The sequence below is a fragment of the Nansenia antarctica genome (assembly GCF_963989245.1).
Source record: "Nansenia antarctica genome assembly, chromosome: 5".
Lineage (NCBI taxonomy): Eukaryota > Metazoa > Chordata > Actinopteri > Argentiniformes > Microstomatidae > Nansenia > Nansenia antarctica.
In genome coordinates this window covers 66,303,365-66,320,250 of record NC_137690.1, presented here as the reverse complement: position 1 = coordinate 66,320,250, position 16,886 = coordinate 66,303,365, and the positions used below count along the sequence as shown (strand labels likewise).

The following is a 16,886-nucleotide window of genomic DNA, read 5'->3' as shown; positions in this document are numbered from 1 at the left end:
ACAGCCGCCCCATGAAACCCTCGGTTTCAGTTAACTAAAGAAGGCACACTGGCTAGGCTGCTCTAGCAGCGGGAGGTATGAGGTGATAGGACCTTGGTCACTCTGCCTGTCTGCCAGGCGGCGCGTGGAAGGGACTGGTCGATCCCCAGTACCACGGCACCTTCGGACATCTTGTCTCTCTCCCTCAGCAGAGTCTTCTGCTTCTCCTCCTTCTCCAGGGCGCGGATGTGCTCCTCGAAGCAGATCAGAGCGTCTTCCTTGTCCATGTTCTGCAGCTCCTCGTACTCATCGAAGGTGGGGTCGTCCAGCAGGTACTGCTGGGCCTCGGACCAGGTGGTGCGGTAGGTGACGTTGGCCATGTTGTCCAGAATGCTCTTCAGCGCCTCCCAGTTCCTCTTCCTGAGCTGCTTGGCTTGTTCCTTCTCCTTCTTAGCCTTGTAGGCCTTAAACGCTTGCTTCTTCTCACTCAGCTTGGGCAGGGCGCTGTAGCGTGGGTCGTTGATGATCATTCTCATGGTTTGCTCCCATGACGCGTCGGATGAACCACCATCCTCCTCCAGAAGCTCTTTGAAGGCCTGCTTGGCCTCCTCTTTTGGGTTCCACTTGTACGTTTTCTTCGCCAACTCCGGCCTTTCCTCCTTGGAGGCGTCTACAATACTGGCTGAGACTTTCATGGCTGACGTGTACTCGACGGAGTTGACGGGTGCGTCAATGCTGACCTCGGCCACGTGAGGGTGCATGGCCACCTGCAGGTGTTCCTCGGCAACAGCTGTTGCCGCCATGGCACGGTAGCGCCACCACCGGGACTCCTTAGTCTGGGAGTTGTAGTAGTAAGGCTTCCCATCCAGAGACTTATGCTCTGTCCACAGAGACTTCTTCTTCGGTTGGTCATCCTGTGGTGAACCATTTGTGGTACTAACTGTTCCAGGTGCACTGGCAGCAATAGATTCCACTCCAGGCGGTCCGGTTGGTTGGGTTGCTTCTTCGGTTCGGACATGGAGGGATGACGTAGCTCTCCCGTCTCTCTCTCTCCCCTCGGTAGCGCCTTGGAGGGCCCACCCAAGCGCAGTCTTAACAGCCATCGGGCAGCCTCGTGGTCCTCTCAGCGGAGGACGGAGCGACACGATCAGTTCAGCGTTGTCCGAGCCGATGAGAAGGGTTGGCTCCGCTCCTTCTATCGGATGTAGGTCTACTCGCCGTAGGTGGGGATATCTTGCGCGTAACCTCTCCAGGGGGTAGTCGTAGCGGGAGAGCGCTAGCTGGTCTGCGGTGAAGACATTCCGAAGCCGATATCTGTCCGACGGCCGCCCCGCCGGGGAGATAGAGAAGTTGATTCTCGCCCCGGTGACCTCTCTAAGGTCGCGACGTATCGTGCGCAGAGTCAGCTTCTCCGCAGTCCCTTGGAGCCCCAACTGGCGCACTGGCCCCTGGAGAAGGATGGTCCGTTCCGACCGGTCGTCTAGAACGGCGTACGTGTCGTACACAGCGTTGTTGTGGTGAAGTCGGACCTTCACCACCTTCAGTAGGACCTTGGAGCCGCTGCTCTGTGGCGAGTCTAGGTAGTAGACAGGGGTTTCCTCTTCCGGTGCGCGACCGGACCTAGGGCTTCTGTTGCCCTCCGTGGACCTGGCGAGGGAGACCTCGTGTAGGATGTTGAGGTGGACCTCCTCACAGCGGTTGCACTTCCTCCTCAAGGTGCAGTTCTTCGCCAGATGGTCGCGCCCACAGTTCCAGCACCTCTTGTGCTCCTCGAGCCACCTCTGCTTGGCCTCGGTACTCAGGTTGTTGAAGTCACTGCACTCATTGAACCAGTGCTCGCTGGGGCAGTACGGACATGGCGGTGGACCTCTCCGTCCCTTTTGAGGGGGTTGAGAGGAATCCTTTCCCTCGGGTCGGGCTTTCCTCTCTCTCCGAGGCTCCTCCTCCGTGTGCAGCACTCCTACTGGGCGTCCTCTGTTCGAGCTCGGCCGGTCCCAGCGGTCTCCCTTCTCCCTCTCCTTCTTCGGCTCAGCGTAACCCATGGCGTCTACGTTGGTGTCATGCACTTCCTCCAGTAGGAACTCCGCGAAGGCAGCCATGCTCAGACCCAACTTCCCGGGGTTACGAACGCGCTGCTGTCGCCGGAACCTCTCCTGCCGGAAGCGTGGGATCTTGCGGAGCAGCCGCTCTACGTTGGAGGTGCTGTTGATCTCGCTGGCGCCAGCTGGGCCCTGCGTCTTCAGCATTCCAACCAAGGTGTGCACGCGGAGCGCGAAGTCATCCAGCGCCCGGTCATCCTTGATGGGGGCCTGCTGTTCGAGGGCTTGCAGTTCAGCAAGGGCGTGGTTCCAGGGACGACCGTAGCGGGCATCCAAGTCAGCGAGCGCTCTGGTGTAAGGTGTCGGTGCGGAGGCATGGGCCAGTACCATGTTGTGGGCTCTGGGGTTCCTCACATGCTGAAGGAGAATCGCATATTTGTAGGACTCTGAGCAGGAGTTGTCCAAGAGCGTGTCTAGGCAGATGCGTAGCTCCACATACTGGCTCCTGTCCTCGTCCTTGAAGAAGGGGAACTTGGGTCCCTCCACCTGGGGGAACATCCTGTAGTGGATCATCGGTGCTGGAGTGACGGTCTGGGTGTCCGGCCTGCATGCATTTTGGTGCACTGGAGGACCTAGGGGTGTGCTACGCTCTTGGGGGATGGCTCCCCTCCCGGGCAGCGACGCTGGCTCCCTCTGGGCCGCGTAGCGGTCGGGTCCCTGGTCCTCTTCCTTCCAGGTGGTCAGCTGGGCCTGCAGTTGGACAGTCATGGCGGGGGTCATGGAGCCATCGGCGGGGGGTTCAGGAGATGGCACTCGAGAGGGCCGTGCGGATGATGCTCTGGAGCTACGGGCCGACGGAGTTCTGCTGATGCACACGTCGCGCATGGTCTGCATCATTTCCTCCATCTTCTCTGCGTGCAGTTGCTCTCTCGCCATCTGCCTCTCCGCCGCGCGTTCCGCCCCCTCCATCTGTCTCTCCGCCGCGCGTTCCGCTCCGTCCATCTGGAGGCGTTCACGTTCTAGCGCCTCCTGGCGCTGGAGGCGTTCACGCTCCATCTGGAAGCGTTCACGTTCTAGCGCCTCCTGGCGCTGTCTCTCCGCCGCGCGTTCCGCTCCGTTCATCTGGAGGCGTTCGCGTTCTAGCGCCTCCTGGCGCTGGAGGCGTTCACGCTCGAACTGGAGTCGTTCCCGCTCTAACGCCGTCTCGGCCTGTTGGCGCTCCCGCTCTAACGCCATCTCGGCCTGTTGGCGCATACATTCGGACAGCGCGGCACTACTCCCTCTGGAGTGCAGGCTATCCGCCCCAGAGGCAGAACTGCCCACGGAAGCCCTGGACCGGTAGGAAGCCACTGAGCGGCAGGAGCTAGGTCTCGAGCGCGCCGTACTGGGAGGCAGATCGTTAAGGCTGAGGCCCTCCCTCTTCCGCCCGCAGGCGCTGTCGGACCGGGCCTCTCCTTCCTGTTCTTCCGTTTCCACGGCAAAACCCTGCGGTTCTGCCATCTCATCCTCAGGCTGGTGCTCTTTGAGGGCTGTCTCAGTGCTAGCCACCCGCGCGCCGGCGGACACCTCGGCCTCTCCGACCACTGTATCCCGTGGAGTGCGCTCCTCGCTACCACTCAGTGAGCTTTCGAGCTCAAGCTCATACTCCTGTAACCTCGGAGGCAACCGCGGGACTCTCTGTGGTCGTGGCTCTGGCTCAGGGGGCGGAGAAGGGGGGGTAACTGTCTGGTCTGGTTGGCTGCGCTCAGCCATGCTATCACTACACTACCGATCCGGCTCGAAGGACCAAATTGTAACCAGGGAGTAGCTGAAAAGGACTGTATAATTTAGGAAGGGGCTGGTTATCTAACTAATGGAGCTAAATAGGCAGTGTAGGAGGATACAGGCAGGGGGCGCCAGCAAACCGTTAGACTAGCAGTTAATATCGTTAGCATTAGCATGGGAACTAGCATTAGCATTAGCCTTCAAACAACTAGCATTAGCATTAGCCTTGTACTTAGCATTAGCATACAATTAGCATTAGCATTGGAACTACAAACCACTAACACACAGTATTACATATGAACAACACATTTATTACACAAATGGTATATGTCTATATCTCCCAAAATATATATACCCTCCCTCCCAGCCGGCCACACACGCACTCAATCACTCACTGACAGTCTCGGGCCTGAACAGGCTTCTAGTCCAGGGCTGTGGTGCGCGTTGAGGCCTGGTTGGATGGCATGTGCGTCGATGAAGTTAGCCGACGAAAGGGGGGGTGACGTAGCAACGCGGAGGGAAAGGGCCGTCTTCGTGGTCCACCACGAGGTGAAGGGCCCAAGTCCGGTGGTCCGCGTCGAAGCTCCGCTGGAGTCAGTGTTTGGTCGCAGTCCGCTCGTGGAGGCGACGATTATGTCCAGCTGGCGTCTCGCTTGGTCCAACGTTGAACAGCCGGCTGCTGGCAAGGCGGTCCAACGGGAACACAACTAAACGGGCTACAGTGGTACACTCAATAATCGCTTTCCTGGCGTCCTCAGCTTCTGCACGGTGTGCGTCGTACTGAATCCGCCATCTTGCATTGACTTCGCGTTACTCTCTCTCTCATTTGGTCTCTCTCGTTCTGATGCTCACCACACACACTGCCTGACTCCGCCCTTCCGTCTCTTATATATACACCACCGAACGTAGCATCCGGGTCACGGACACACCCCGGATATACTACGTCATCAAACATATGCATAAACATTACAAGAATAATACATACACTTCATAAAACGTACAGAAATAGTATAGAAAATAACAAAGAAATAACTGGGGCAAAATAGGGCTGGTTTGGGGAAACTAAACTGGCTCTAAACTGTGGGCCTTCACAACACTAACAAAGACCTCTACTCCAGGTGACACAGCTCAACACTGTTCTCATAACACCATTTGAGCCCAAACCCAGGATAGAGGGGCTGAGTGAATGTGGTCTGGACTCTGTGGAGGAGGGTCATTGTGTCAGAGGAGACGCTGTAGAAGGACAGAGTACCTGCCCTGTGATCCAGGTACACTCCTACTCTGGAAGACTGAGGGCCTGATACTTTAGTCTGAACATTATTGTGATGGAAACTATGAACACCAATCTGGCAGTCTAACATCCAGGACTTGTTATTGTATCCAAACCTACTGTCACCACCTGACCTGCTGATGTCTTTATATGAGACTGCTGCAGTACCACGACTACCACTCCTCTCAACCTCCCAGTAAGAGCGTCCAGACAGACCCTCTCTACACAGCACCTGACAATAGTCAGTGAATCTCTCTGGATGAACAGGATATGACTGGGTTTGTCTCATCATTGTCACCTTTCTGTTCCCCTCAGACAGAGAGAGCAATCTGTATGTTGTGTTTGGGTCCAGTGTGAGCTGACAGGAATCTGGGAGAGAGAAGAGCAGAAACCAAATCAGAGAAATAATGGAAGTCAGATATCTAACCTGTCTTTGATGAGTCTCTCCCTCTCCTAGAGCTCTCTTGTTCTATCTCATGGTTTGTAGAGAGTGTCAGTGGAGATTTCTGGAGAAAGAGACTCACATCGTAAGAACTGGGCTCTGGTCTTGGGCTCTGGTGGCAGTAATACATCCACTGCATCAACTACAGACACACAAACACATTCAGAGAGAGAGAGAAAGAGAACATTCACATCATATCATATTACACATACTGTACATGTACTGCAGGGGAGGCTGGTGGAGGTAGAAATCGGAGGACTGGCTCATTGTAATGCATGGGACGGAATGAGGAATGGTATCAAATGCTTACCATTACTCATTACATTCCATGCATTACAATGAGCCCATCCTCCAATTTCTACCTCCACCAGCCTCCACTGCTGTAGGCTACTGTATACAAAGTCTTGGTCTAAAGTTGCCTATATAAAGGGACTAGACAGAGTTTTAGCCCACCTATAGTTGAGATCTTAGGCCACTCCCCCTTAAGGATGTCCTCTAGTTTCTCTCTCAGCTTAGACACAGCCTCAGTCACATCTCCAAAGTACTGAAGAGGATGGACGGTGATGCTGGGTAAGTCTGAAGATACACTGGGACTGGAGAGAGAGACAAAACTCTGGAGAGAGAGAGAGAGAGAGAGAGAGAGAGAGAGAGAGAGAGAGAGAGAGAGGGAGAGAGAGAGAGAGAAGGTGGGTGGGAGGGAGGGAGGGAGAGAGAGAGAGAGAGAGAGAGAGAGAGGGAGAGAGAGAGAGAAGGTGGGTGGGAGGGAGGGAGGGAGAGAGAGAGAGAGAGAGAGAGAGAGAGAGAGAGAGAGAGAGAGAGAGAGAGAGAGAGAGAATAACTGAATAACTGAACACAACAGTAAGGTCCTTTCAGTATTCCAGATGGAGGGTCAGTGTAGTTACCTGGAGGAAATGGATGTGGTCCTCTGTGTGTGAAAGCTGCCCCAGCTCAGTGTCTCTCCTCCTCAGCTCAGTGATCTCCTGTTCCAGTCGCTCCAGGAGTCCTTCAGCCTGGCTCACTGCTGCCTTCTGCTGGGCTCTGATCAGCTGCTTCACCTCAGAACGCCTTCTCTCAATGGAGAGGATCAGCTCAGTAAAGATCCTCTCACTGTCCTCCACTGCTGCCTGTGCAGAGCGCTGTTAGGACACACACACACACACACACACACACACACACACACACACACACACACACACCACACACACACCACACACACACACACACACACACACACACACACACACACACACACACACACACACACACACAGACACAGACACAGACACAGACACAGACACAGACACACACAGACACACACAGAGGGATTGCATAAATAAAAGTTAAATAAAAATAATAATAATAAGTGGAGAATGGCTGACTGGATGAGAGCAGTAATGGTGTGTCTCCTCTGGTCAATACTCACTGTGAGAGACTCCACAGCCTGTTGGATCTCCTTCAGCTCCTTCTCTCTCTCCTGGACTCTCTGCTGGACCTTCTGCAGACTCATCCCCAGCTGCCTCTGTGGACAAATAGTGAGATAAATGCCAGATTATATTATATGATATCATATATACAGTATATATATATATTCATATGAGAAAGATTAAACTGATATCGATACTGACTTTCGGCATCGGTGCACATCACCAATAATATGCCTAAGAAAAACATAACAATCATTTTACTTTTGTGATTAACACTCATAATTATTATTATTTAATGACTTAATACTATCATGGAATTTGTAGCTCACATGGAATACATGTACTGTACATTAAGGCAATGTTTTACTTCACTTTTTTTTGCAGGACTTTATACATTTCAGATGACTGTTATAATCTGCTAAACTAGGTAAAATATTGGGCCATATACTGTATATCCTTAGAGATTACAGTAAAATTATCTGATCATAAATTCCTGGTCAAATGATTATTTCAATCATTAACTCACTTTAGTGTCAGAGACACAGACATGTACTTTCAGCTCCATGTCAGCCCAATAAAGTTTTTTTTTTTAATGTAAATAGTGGTGGATTTTCTATCTTAGAGTGTGTGTTCACAACTGTATAAATATAACTTTTCTACAGCCATTAGGAGCTTCTAAAATCACATTCTCTCCTCTTTTTCGTTTCTAACATGAAGTTTCTCTTCTTTCTGTCAATCATTCATTCATAGACAGCTGCAGGTGGGAAGACACAGTCAGTTCTACCTTTATCAAACGAGTAGCTCTGGTTCAGTCGTTTCACATGAGGTTCTTACCTGTTTCTCAGTAAATTCAGCTGCAGCTGAGACTGTATCATGGCCTTTGTGTTCATCCAATGTACACAGATAACAGATACACTGCTGATCAGTGCGGCAGAACACCTCCAGCAGTTTGTCATGACGAGAGCAGATCTTCTCCTGCAGTTGTGTGGAGGCTTTGACCAGCTTGTGCTTCTTAAAGACAGGAGATTCATAGTGAGGTTGGAGGTGAGTCTCACAGTATGAGGCTAGACACACCAGACAGGCCATGAGGGCTTTCTGCTTTCTCCCAGTACAGAAATCACACTCCACATCTCCAGGTCCAGCATCACAGTGAGCAGGAGGAGCAGGAGGAGCAGCTTGGAGTCCTGTCTTCTTCAGTTTCTCAACTAATTCAGCCAACATCGTGTTTTTCCTCAGAACAGGCCTTGGAATAAAGCTTTCCTTGCACATGGGGCAACTGTAGACCCCCTTCTGATCATCCTGATCCCAGCAGCCCTTAATACAGCCCATACAGTAGCTGTGTCCACAGGGAATAGTTACCGGATTCTTCAGTAGATCCAGACAGATCGGACAACTGAAGGAGTCCATGCCCTCTGCCATTTTTGCTGCAAACACTTCTAGACAGAACAGCGTCAGGACAGAGTATCAGTGATAAGTTTCGTTTCTCTAGAAATATTTAGTGCTTTGTGGGCGGGAACACTTCCTGGTTCTGTGGCCCAATAGCTGTGTAGAGGGAGTGGTGTTGGACAGAGACCAAGAAGTGTTCATGTTCTAGTTGACGTATTGAAATACTCATTCAACTTCCCTCTGCAGCCACCAGGGTTCCCCTAATGATCCCCACTGGATACAACTATGTACTTCCTCAAAGATTGTGTTAAAGTGAGATGGAGTTAAATTACCATCTGTAGCCACTAGATGGCGCAGTTATACAGCTACCTCATAGCTTACTACAGAGTAGAGCAGGGAGCAGTTCGTCAGCGCAGCTCAGGGATGCCTCTCTGTACTCTAGTCTGTACTGCAGGCTGGGTCTGCAACCGAAGTTGGATTTCCGATTTGGGAAAAAAATGGTTACGGTTCGGTTAAGTCAGGGCTAAGATTAATGGTTTTCAGGTTCAGCATGTCTCCGTAGTCGCTCCTAAATAAATGCAGTGGTCCAGCTTCCATTCACATCGTCAGGAAGAGACTCCGTTGCACTTTGACCTACAATGGTGATGGACAAATTATGCAACATCCATTCCACACATGGTCGCACTAAACTAATGAAACTTAAGGAATAAACCACACTGATCATAAAGATAGAAATCTTTTTTATTTGGGCAGAAACGTTTTTGACATTAGAAAAAAAGATTCAAAACGCAGAGGCATTCTACAATCATTCAAATTCAAGTAAAAACAGTCGTTTGAATGTGTGAGGTTACATTTGAGGGTTACAACAACCATTTCTCTGCTGGTGTAGAACTGGGTTTTATACAGCCATGAAGTGTTCAACAGCTTACTAACAACAGCCATTGCAAATTCTATTACACACAACTAAACATTTGCTTTCATAGTTTATGTTGTCTATAACATGTGATAATTCAGTGGCCGATCATGACATTGGAATTCTGAAATCAATCAAATGTATCAATAAATCAATCAGTCCAATTAGTTTTCATCCTACAGGAACGGTAGAGGACTAGTACACCTCTCCAGTGCCGTAAACAAACCTGTGGTCGTCTATGCACCACTTACCCCGTAGCCACAGAAACACATTCATAACCTGTGATCAGTACAGAAACACATTCATAACCTGTGATCAGTATAGAAACACATTCATAACCTGTGATCAGTACAGAAACACATTCATAACCTGTGATCAGTACAGAAGGAACATTTACATGTGGACTGACAGGGAGACATTGACCATGGGAACACTATCATAGCATGGAGATTTCACATGGGAAGCATTAATCAACATACATTTTCTAGAGCATAAACTATAAACAACATTTAAGTATCAGAAAAGGCTTCTGCCACGACAGATGTCCAACATAATAGTTGGAATCAAAACTAATATATGAACCAACTGATGTAACAATGACCAAAGTTAGAATTCTTCTAAAACATTCCCCACATCACATCCATTCATTAAGGATGTCACCATGTGATGACATAACAATGTAGAACATGCAGCTGGGGTTCTAGAATCCAGCTGCAGTACACATGCCGTTCATTTACCTGCCATTCCTCTGTGAAGAGCTAGATAGATAGATTAGTTATTCGTTCTTCTCACAGTTTTTCTCCAACTCTCGCTATCCGAAAGTCACCAGACAATGAATCCTAGTGCGCCTATTCAAGCGACGGCCTCCTTGTATGTAGGAGATCTCCACATGGACACCACTGAAGGAATGCTATGTGAGAAATTCAGCCCTTCTGGACCGATCACCTCTATAAGAGTGTGCAGGGACATGAGGACACGCCGGTCTCTCGGGTACGCTTTCGTCAACTTCCAACAGCGAGCTGACGCCGAGCGCGCCTTGGACACCATGAACTTCGACAACGTCAACGGGAGACCCATGCGCATCATGTGGTGTCAGCGTGACCCCTCTAGAAGGAACAGTGGAGTCGGCAACATCTTCATCAAGAATTTAGCGAAGGCTTTCGACAGCAAGGACCTCTACGACACGCTCTCCGAGTTCGGGGACATCCTTTCCTGCAAGGTAGCGTCTGACGAGAACGGCTTCTCTAAACGCTTCGGCTTCGTCCAGTATAACACCCAGGAGGCCGCAGAGAGAGCTATCAAGAGACTCGATGGCACGTTGTTGAACGACCAAAAAGTGTTTGTCGGACACTGGAAGTCTCGCAAAGAGCGAGAGTTCACTAACGTGTACGTCAAGAACTTTGGGGAGGATATGGACGACCGACGCCTGAAGGAGAGGTTTGAGAGATTCAGACCGGCCCTGAGCGTCCGGGTCATGACTGATGGCGCTGGTAGATCCGTGGGTTTTGGATTCGTCAACTTCGAGAGGCACGAGAACGCCAAGAGGGCCGTCGAGGAGATGAACGGCCAGGAGATAAACGGGAGGCGGGTCTACGTGGGCCGGGCCCAGAAGAGAGGAGAGCGCCAGGCTGTCCTGAAGAGCCAGTTTGAGCAACTGAACCAGGGCCACAGGACCACATACCAGGTGTGTGTTTATGAAGGAAAAAATGTGACAGCTGCTGGTGAAAAGTAGTCAAAGCAACTAGTAGGCAAAGTCATTTTTCTGTTTTTTTTTTAAACATGTGCTTAAACTACAGATTGTACGCTTTCGAATGATGTGTCATACAATCACAATCCAGAGAAAAAGCTGTTTAAAGAGTTGGTTGTTTTTCACACCTTCACACAGCCAGCTAATGGGCGGTAACACAACCACTCCCCCTCTAGATTGACAGCTGTCAATATCTGTCAGTGTTAGTCACTGGGTGAGATAGCTACACCTAACATTATTATGTGTATAAGAAAAAGAAGCTGATAGTCTCGGTAAACATTGCTGATGTATTTGAGGTATAAAAACATGTCACTAAACATGCTCTCTCTCTACCAGCAGGGTGTCAACCTGTACGTGAAGAACTTGCACGACCGCTTGGACGACGACCAACTGCACAAAGAGTTCTCCCGCTTCGGAACCATCACCAGCGCGAAGGTGATGATGACGGAGGAAGGACGCAGCAAGGGATTCGGCTTCGTGTGCTTCTCCTCCCCCGAGGCGGCCACCAAGGCCGTGACCGAGATGAACGGCCGCATCGTGGCCACCAAGCCCCTGTACGTGGCCCTGGCCCAGCGCAAGGAGGAGCGCCAGGCTCTCAGAACCAACCGGAACATGCCACAGAGGATGGCCAGCGTCTGCGCCGTTCCCGACCCAGACTTCCTACCTAACTTACCCTACCAGGTTGCTCCCCCACCTGGACTCTTCATGGCTTCTCACATTCCACAGACCCAGGACTGTGGAACCGCCCAATACTCCTCAGCTCAGCTGAGACCCACTCATCACCTGGCTACCCTCGAACCTGAGGCGAAACCTCAGCACTTCCAGAACACGCCCGACGACACCACCACGTCTCCATGGGCTACCGGGCCTCAGACCTTCGATGCTATGACCCCCGCCACACCTTCCCAGGTGCCCCGTAGGATGACGTCTCAGCACATAGGTCAGTTTATTTAGTGAAGCATCCCTGCGCATAGCAAGGTTCCCACGGGTCCTTGAAACCCTTGAAAGTTTGAGAAAAATAAATCAAGGTCTTAAAAGTTTTTTGAAAATAGACATGGGCCATTGAAAGTGCTTGAATTCCCCTCTCTCTCTCGCTAAAAAATAAATAATATATATTCAAAAATGTTTTACTCAGCTCGTCAACTAGCTCCGTCTCAAACTATGCCGTGTCGGATCCTTGAATTTGAGGGAATCGAGTCTTGAAAGTCCTTGAAAGGTGCTTGAATGGGATGTTTCAGAAGGTGTGGGGACCCCTGACATAGAGACAAGAGCACTATCCAAACATTTGCCATAAATATCCCTTTGGTTATGCTTATCTTCCCCTCTCAGCTACCCAGGCCTTGAGAAAGCACCCTGCCGTTGCAGATGGTGATCCAGCTATGGCACGGCTGCACGCTGTGCCCCAGAACAAGTCCACAGCTGGTGTACACCACCGCCAGCAGCACACGGCTCCCCAGCCACAGGTCCCCGTGCAGCAGCCTGCTGTCCATGTCCAGGACCAGGACCAGGAGACACTGACTGCCTCCATACTGGCTACAGTTCCCCATGAGGACCAGAAGCAGATGATAGGTGAGTCTATTTGTTTGTTTCTATGGATACCCATTAGCTGTTACAGTTACTGTAGAATTTCTACCTCCTGAAATGATGGCTAGGACTGGTGTTATCAAGCGAAAGGTTCTTTATATACAAATCTGCTGACATGCACTTGTGATCACTTTCAATTCAATAAAACAAGCTGTTAGATATTCACTTTCATATTCTGGACGGTACAATTCGCATTTCTCAAAAACAACAAACTGTCAACTTCTGTGAGACGTCTTGCTACAAGGCATTCTGGAACCTGCAGTTCTGAAACCCATAATTTAACTAATACAACAGAAATGTACTTCTTTTTTTTTAACTACCTTAACGATAAATAATAACTCTTTTAACTGTCAATCAATCATGTAACATATTAATCAATCTCTTTTAACTGTCAATCGATCAGGTAACCTATAAAGTTACAACAGTTACTGTTACTGATATTTACTCCCCCCTCCCTCCAGGTGAGCGTCTCTTCCCATCCATCCTCAGCATGCACCCCAGCATCGCCCCCAAGGTCACGGGCATGCTGCTGGAGATGGACAACCGTGATCTGCTGCGCCTGCTGGCGTCTCCTGAGGCGCTGCGCTACCAGGTGGATGAAGCGGTCGCTGCGCTGGAGGCCCACTGGGATGAGGAGGCTGTACAGAAAATTGGCCACTTCCCAGAGTTCCAAGCGGATAACGCATAAAAAAGGAGACCCGGACTATGAAACAATACCGATTCACCGATGAAATAAAATGTTAGCATTGAAAAAAAACGATTACGAAATGAATAAATTATTTCATTAGGAAATTAAATTGATGGACTCGGCTGTGTCTAGAAAAGGGTAAACTGGACCTTGACGATAAAAGTAAAAACCCTGGTTGGACTAGATAGACCAACAACAAGGCCTCCTGGGTTAGGATAACAATTCAAACGTGTCCGGATAGGGGAGAGGACAGGGAATCTGAAACAATTTGAATGGTGTCGATACGACACTCCTATCACGATCGACACAGCTAGGAGCGAATTCCCGGGTAGAACTTGTCTCTCCCCCCGCTGTCGGTGACGGGTCATTGATTGATTGATTGAATTGATTGAAAACTTTATTAGAAGATTTGCAGAAGTAGGTACATGAAAGTACATATTACATACAAGGTCAACTAACAGGATAAAAACCCAAGAAAGCCACTGGCTTATTTCAATTGGGGTCCTTGATAAGTGACGGGACCCGACAACGAACTTCTCCATGACCACAATAGCATGCTAAACACACTGAACTTTGAATGGAGTCTTAGTCATGTACCGTTAACGAGATATAATACGAAAAGCATATTTTTCTATGTCCTGAAAAGCATATTTTCCTATGTCCTGAAAAATCAAACTCCCCGCTGCTAATACAGCCAATCATGGACCTTGAAGATAAGACAAATTAGAACGGATGATTTTCATTGGTAAAATAAGACAAAATAGAACACTAGGTATCCCCCTCAACGATGACCCGTAAGCGCAATGACTACACTGTGATAAGTGAACTTGTTTGTGTTGTTAAGTTAAGACCAGTTGTGTTTTATTCAGTTCAATAAAACATGCTGAGGCAAATAGTTTATATATTTTATTATCAAAGGGACACCGTAACATAGGCTATTCTGATTAAGCTTTTGTGCTGGGAGACTGTATTTGACCAACAGTGGCCTATGATATATTTTGTAATCAATCATCAACTTTATGTTTTGTAAGTGCAAATCCATTAAATGGTCAGTCATCATAAATTCCAATCTAGTTTGGCTTGGAGTCTGTGTTTATGGTGAATAACCTGGGACGTGTGTGCGTGTATGAGAGAGAAAGAGTGAGTGTGTGAGAAAGAGAGAGAGTGAGTATGTGAGAGGGTGATAATGTATTATCACAGACAAAATAATGTAATTAACCTATTTGATGACCTTCAAGTGTATAAAGGCATGTATAATTATGCAGAAATAATTATCTGATAAATAACGTCTGATAAAAACTACTTCTGTCATATTCAAGGGCTTCATGTTGTGAAGTGATGGTGATTACTAATGTGTGGCCATAAGAAAGATGATTTTCAACCCTGAGATATAATGTAGAGAAACTGTAATTTCTTTCTAATCTCCATAAAACAACAATTTCAGCAGATGACGGTAACCTCTATTGAAGGAAAAGTACCATTGTGTAGGCACGTATCAATTAGCCTATCCATTTTAGTATCAACTTGTTTCAGCACAGTCTTTTGAATACCGGGCTAAACCACTACGGACAACTTTCATTCGAATCTGACAATGACGAGGTGTGCAAAACAAAATCCAGAGGCCAAACGTTTGGTGGTAATCCACAGCCACGCTGCTTAAACCTACTGTGATTAGTCTGTCAAGTCAAAGGTATTTCTGTTTTCCTTGCCATTGTTCCTGTCTCCTGTACCATCCAACATTGAACGTGACCCATGTCTTGTTTTAAATGACAGATGACCCTATAGCCACAGCTCTGAGGAACGGGCAGGGGCCACAGAGGACTATCACAACAACCAATGGTTTCTCCACCAACGGCCACTGCCACACGTCACCTCACCTCAACGGGGCCGGTGCAGCACTCTCTAATGGATTCTCTGCTGCATTGTGGGGATCTCAGCCTTCCGCTGAGAATGGGCTGTCTTCCAGGCTACCCAATCAGGGGGCTGATGCAGAGGAGACCCGAGGGCGTCCGGCTGACATGTGCGGCTCGCTGCACCTGACAGGGAGCCCCAGCAGCTGCGTATCTCACCGGCCCTACTGGGGCGCCATAGTGACAGACCTAGGGGACACCCTGCACTACGGACACTACCACGGCTTTGGCGACACGGCAGAGGACCTGACCGACACCAGCCGGCTAGAGCAGCACAGCACTAGTGTGCGGGCCGAGCAGTGCTACAACCAGGCCGTCCTCAGTACCATGCACCTGTACCACGGGTCTTAAGAGAGGAAAGGCTAGCCTCCCAGGCCCTCCATCCATCCCTCCGCCTGCCCTCATGGTGCCCTCCCCCCTGTGTGCCCTTAGCCGTCCACCTTAAACCCAACGGTTACCATGACGTCAGTGTTGCGCTGAGGAGATGGAAGAGCAGAGGGAAGATGGGCAAGTGGGCCTGATAACCAAAGGGAAGAAATAGCATTGTCTTTTTTTTTAATGTTGTGTTTGAAATCATTATTTTACAATTACCGTATATGTTTGTTATAGAGAGAGATGTGATTGTGGTAAACGCTGGTTGTAGTTTGTCTGGTGATGATATTGCATGAAATGCATTAGTTTGTTATTCAAAGGTGCTGGTTATTAGAATTATATGAGTGATGATAAAATAAGTTGATGCCTGTTAGATTAAAGGGATGACTATCTATGTTTGGAATGTAGGTTTTGTGACGATTATTGCTGGTTATCATAAAATATGATTGTGTTTTCGTTTTAAACTGAACTCTTTGTTTTATCTTTTCCTCTGAGCAGTACAAATGAACTCAAGCTGTAAAACAGTATTTCTCGTGGAGGTGCTATGTAAATTGACTTATGACAGCTCTTTTGAGATACATTTTTGTGTTCTCATGAAAATAAAATGAACAAATTGCATGCTTGAGTGTGTCTCAATTTTTGTTCCTAGCCTCAATTTATGAGGGCATGGAAAACATGCACAATTTGTATGACAAAACAAACAATCATGACAAAACAAAATGACACTCATGCTTTCTTAGTTTTGAGTGACATTGGTGCCGTTTACTATGACGAAGACAGTTTCTACAGCATGGGAAAGGTTTGATTGGAAAGGTAGGTCAGACATGCAAATGAATTAATAATTATAGTTAATACACATTTTATTCACTATTAGTTCTGTACAGTCCACTTAATACAAATATAATAGGTATGTGTAAAATGTTATATACTTTCTGTTGTGTAATTTGGGCTTATTTCAACAAAAAATAAGACAAAATATTGTGATCCAATCACTTTCCATTCATGTTTTAGCTCATGCTTTTATTTAAGCTGTGAAACGGCGATAAGCGAAACCGGAAGTCTTAATAGAGTTAGTCTTTTTAGGAAAATGTTTCAGTGTGCCAGAGGCTGGGGATTTTGTCAATGAAAGACTGAAATTTGCTCTAACAATGATGTCAGACTTATGGGTTCAATACACTAAAAACATCCACAAATACTGTAGTGTGCTCTTATTCTCCTTCTGAATATGTTACACACAAATGTTGACATTTGCATTTTATTGTCAAAATAAGTTAAGACATCAAATATAATTTCATCCAGGTAACTTCAAGTAACACAACAAACTCACAAAGAGTTTTGACCAATAAAGAATCCACATTATAAGTCTAC

The 16,886-nt window shown here is 48.3% G+C and overlaps 1 protein-coding gene across 1 annotated transcript; it reads right to left on the bottom strand.

Annotated features, from left to right (window-relative positions):
• Positions 1-4,891: 4,891 nt before the first annotated feature.
• LOC308158270 (E3 ubiquitin/ISG15 ligase TRIM25-like) lies at positions 4,892-8,337 on the bottom strand (the record flags this gene model as incomplete). Its single annotated transcript, XM_080531864.1, has 6 exons — positions 4,892-5,421; positions 5,577-5,636; positions 5,948-6,107; positions 6,397-6,630; positions 6,918-7,013; positions 7,753-8,337. 6 exons carry the CDS (start codon positions 8,335-8,337, stop codon positions 4,892-4,894), a joined length of 1,665 nt encoding a protein of 554 aa, XP_080387990.1.
• Between the last annotated feature and the right edge of the window lie 8,549 nt (positions 8,338-16,886).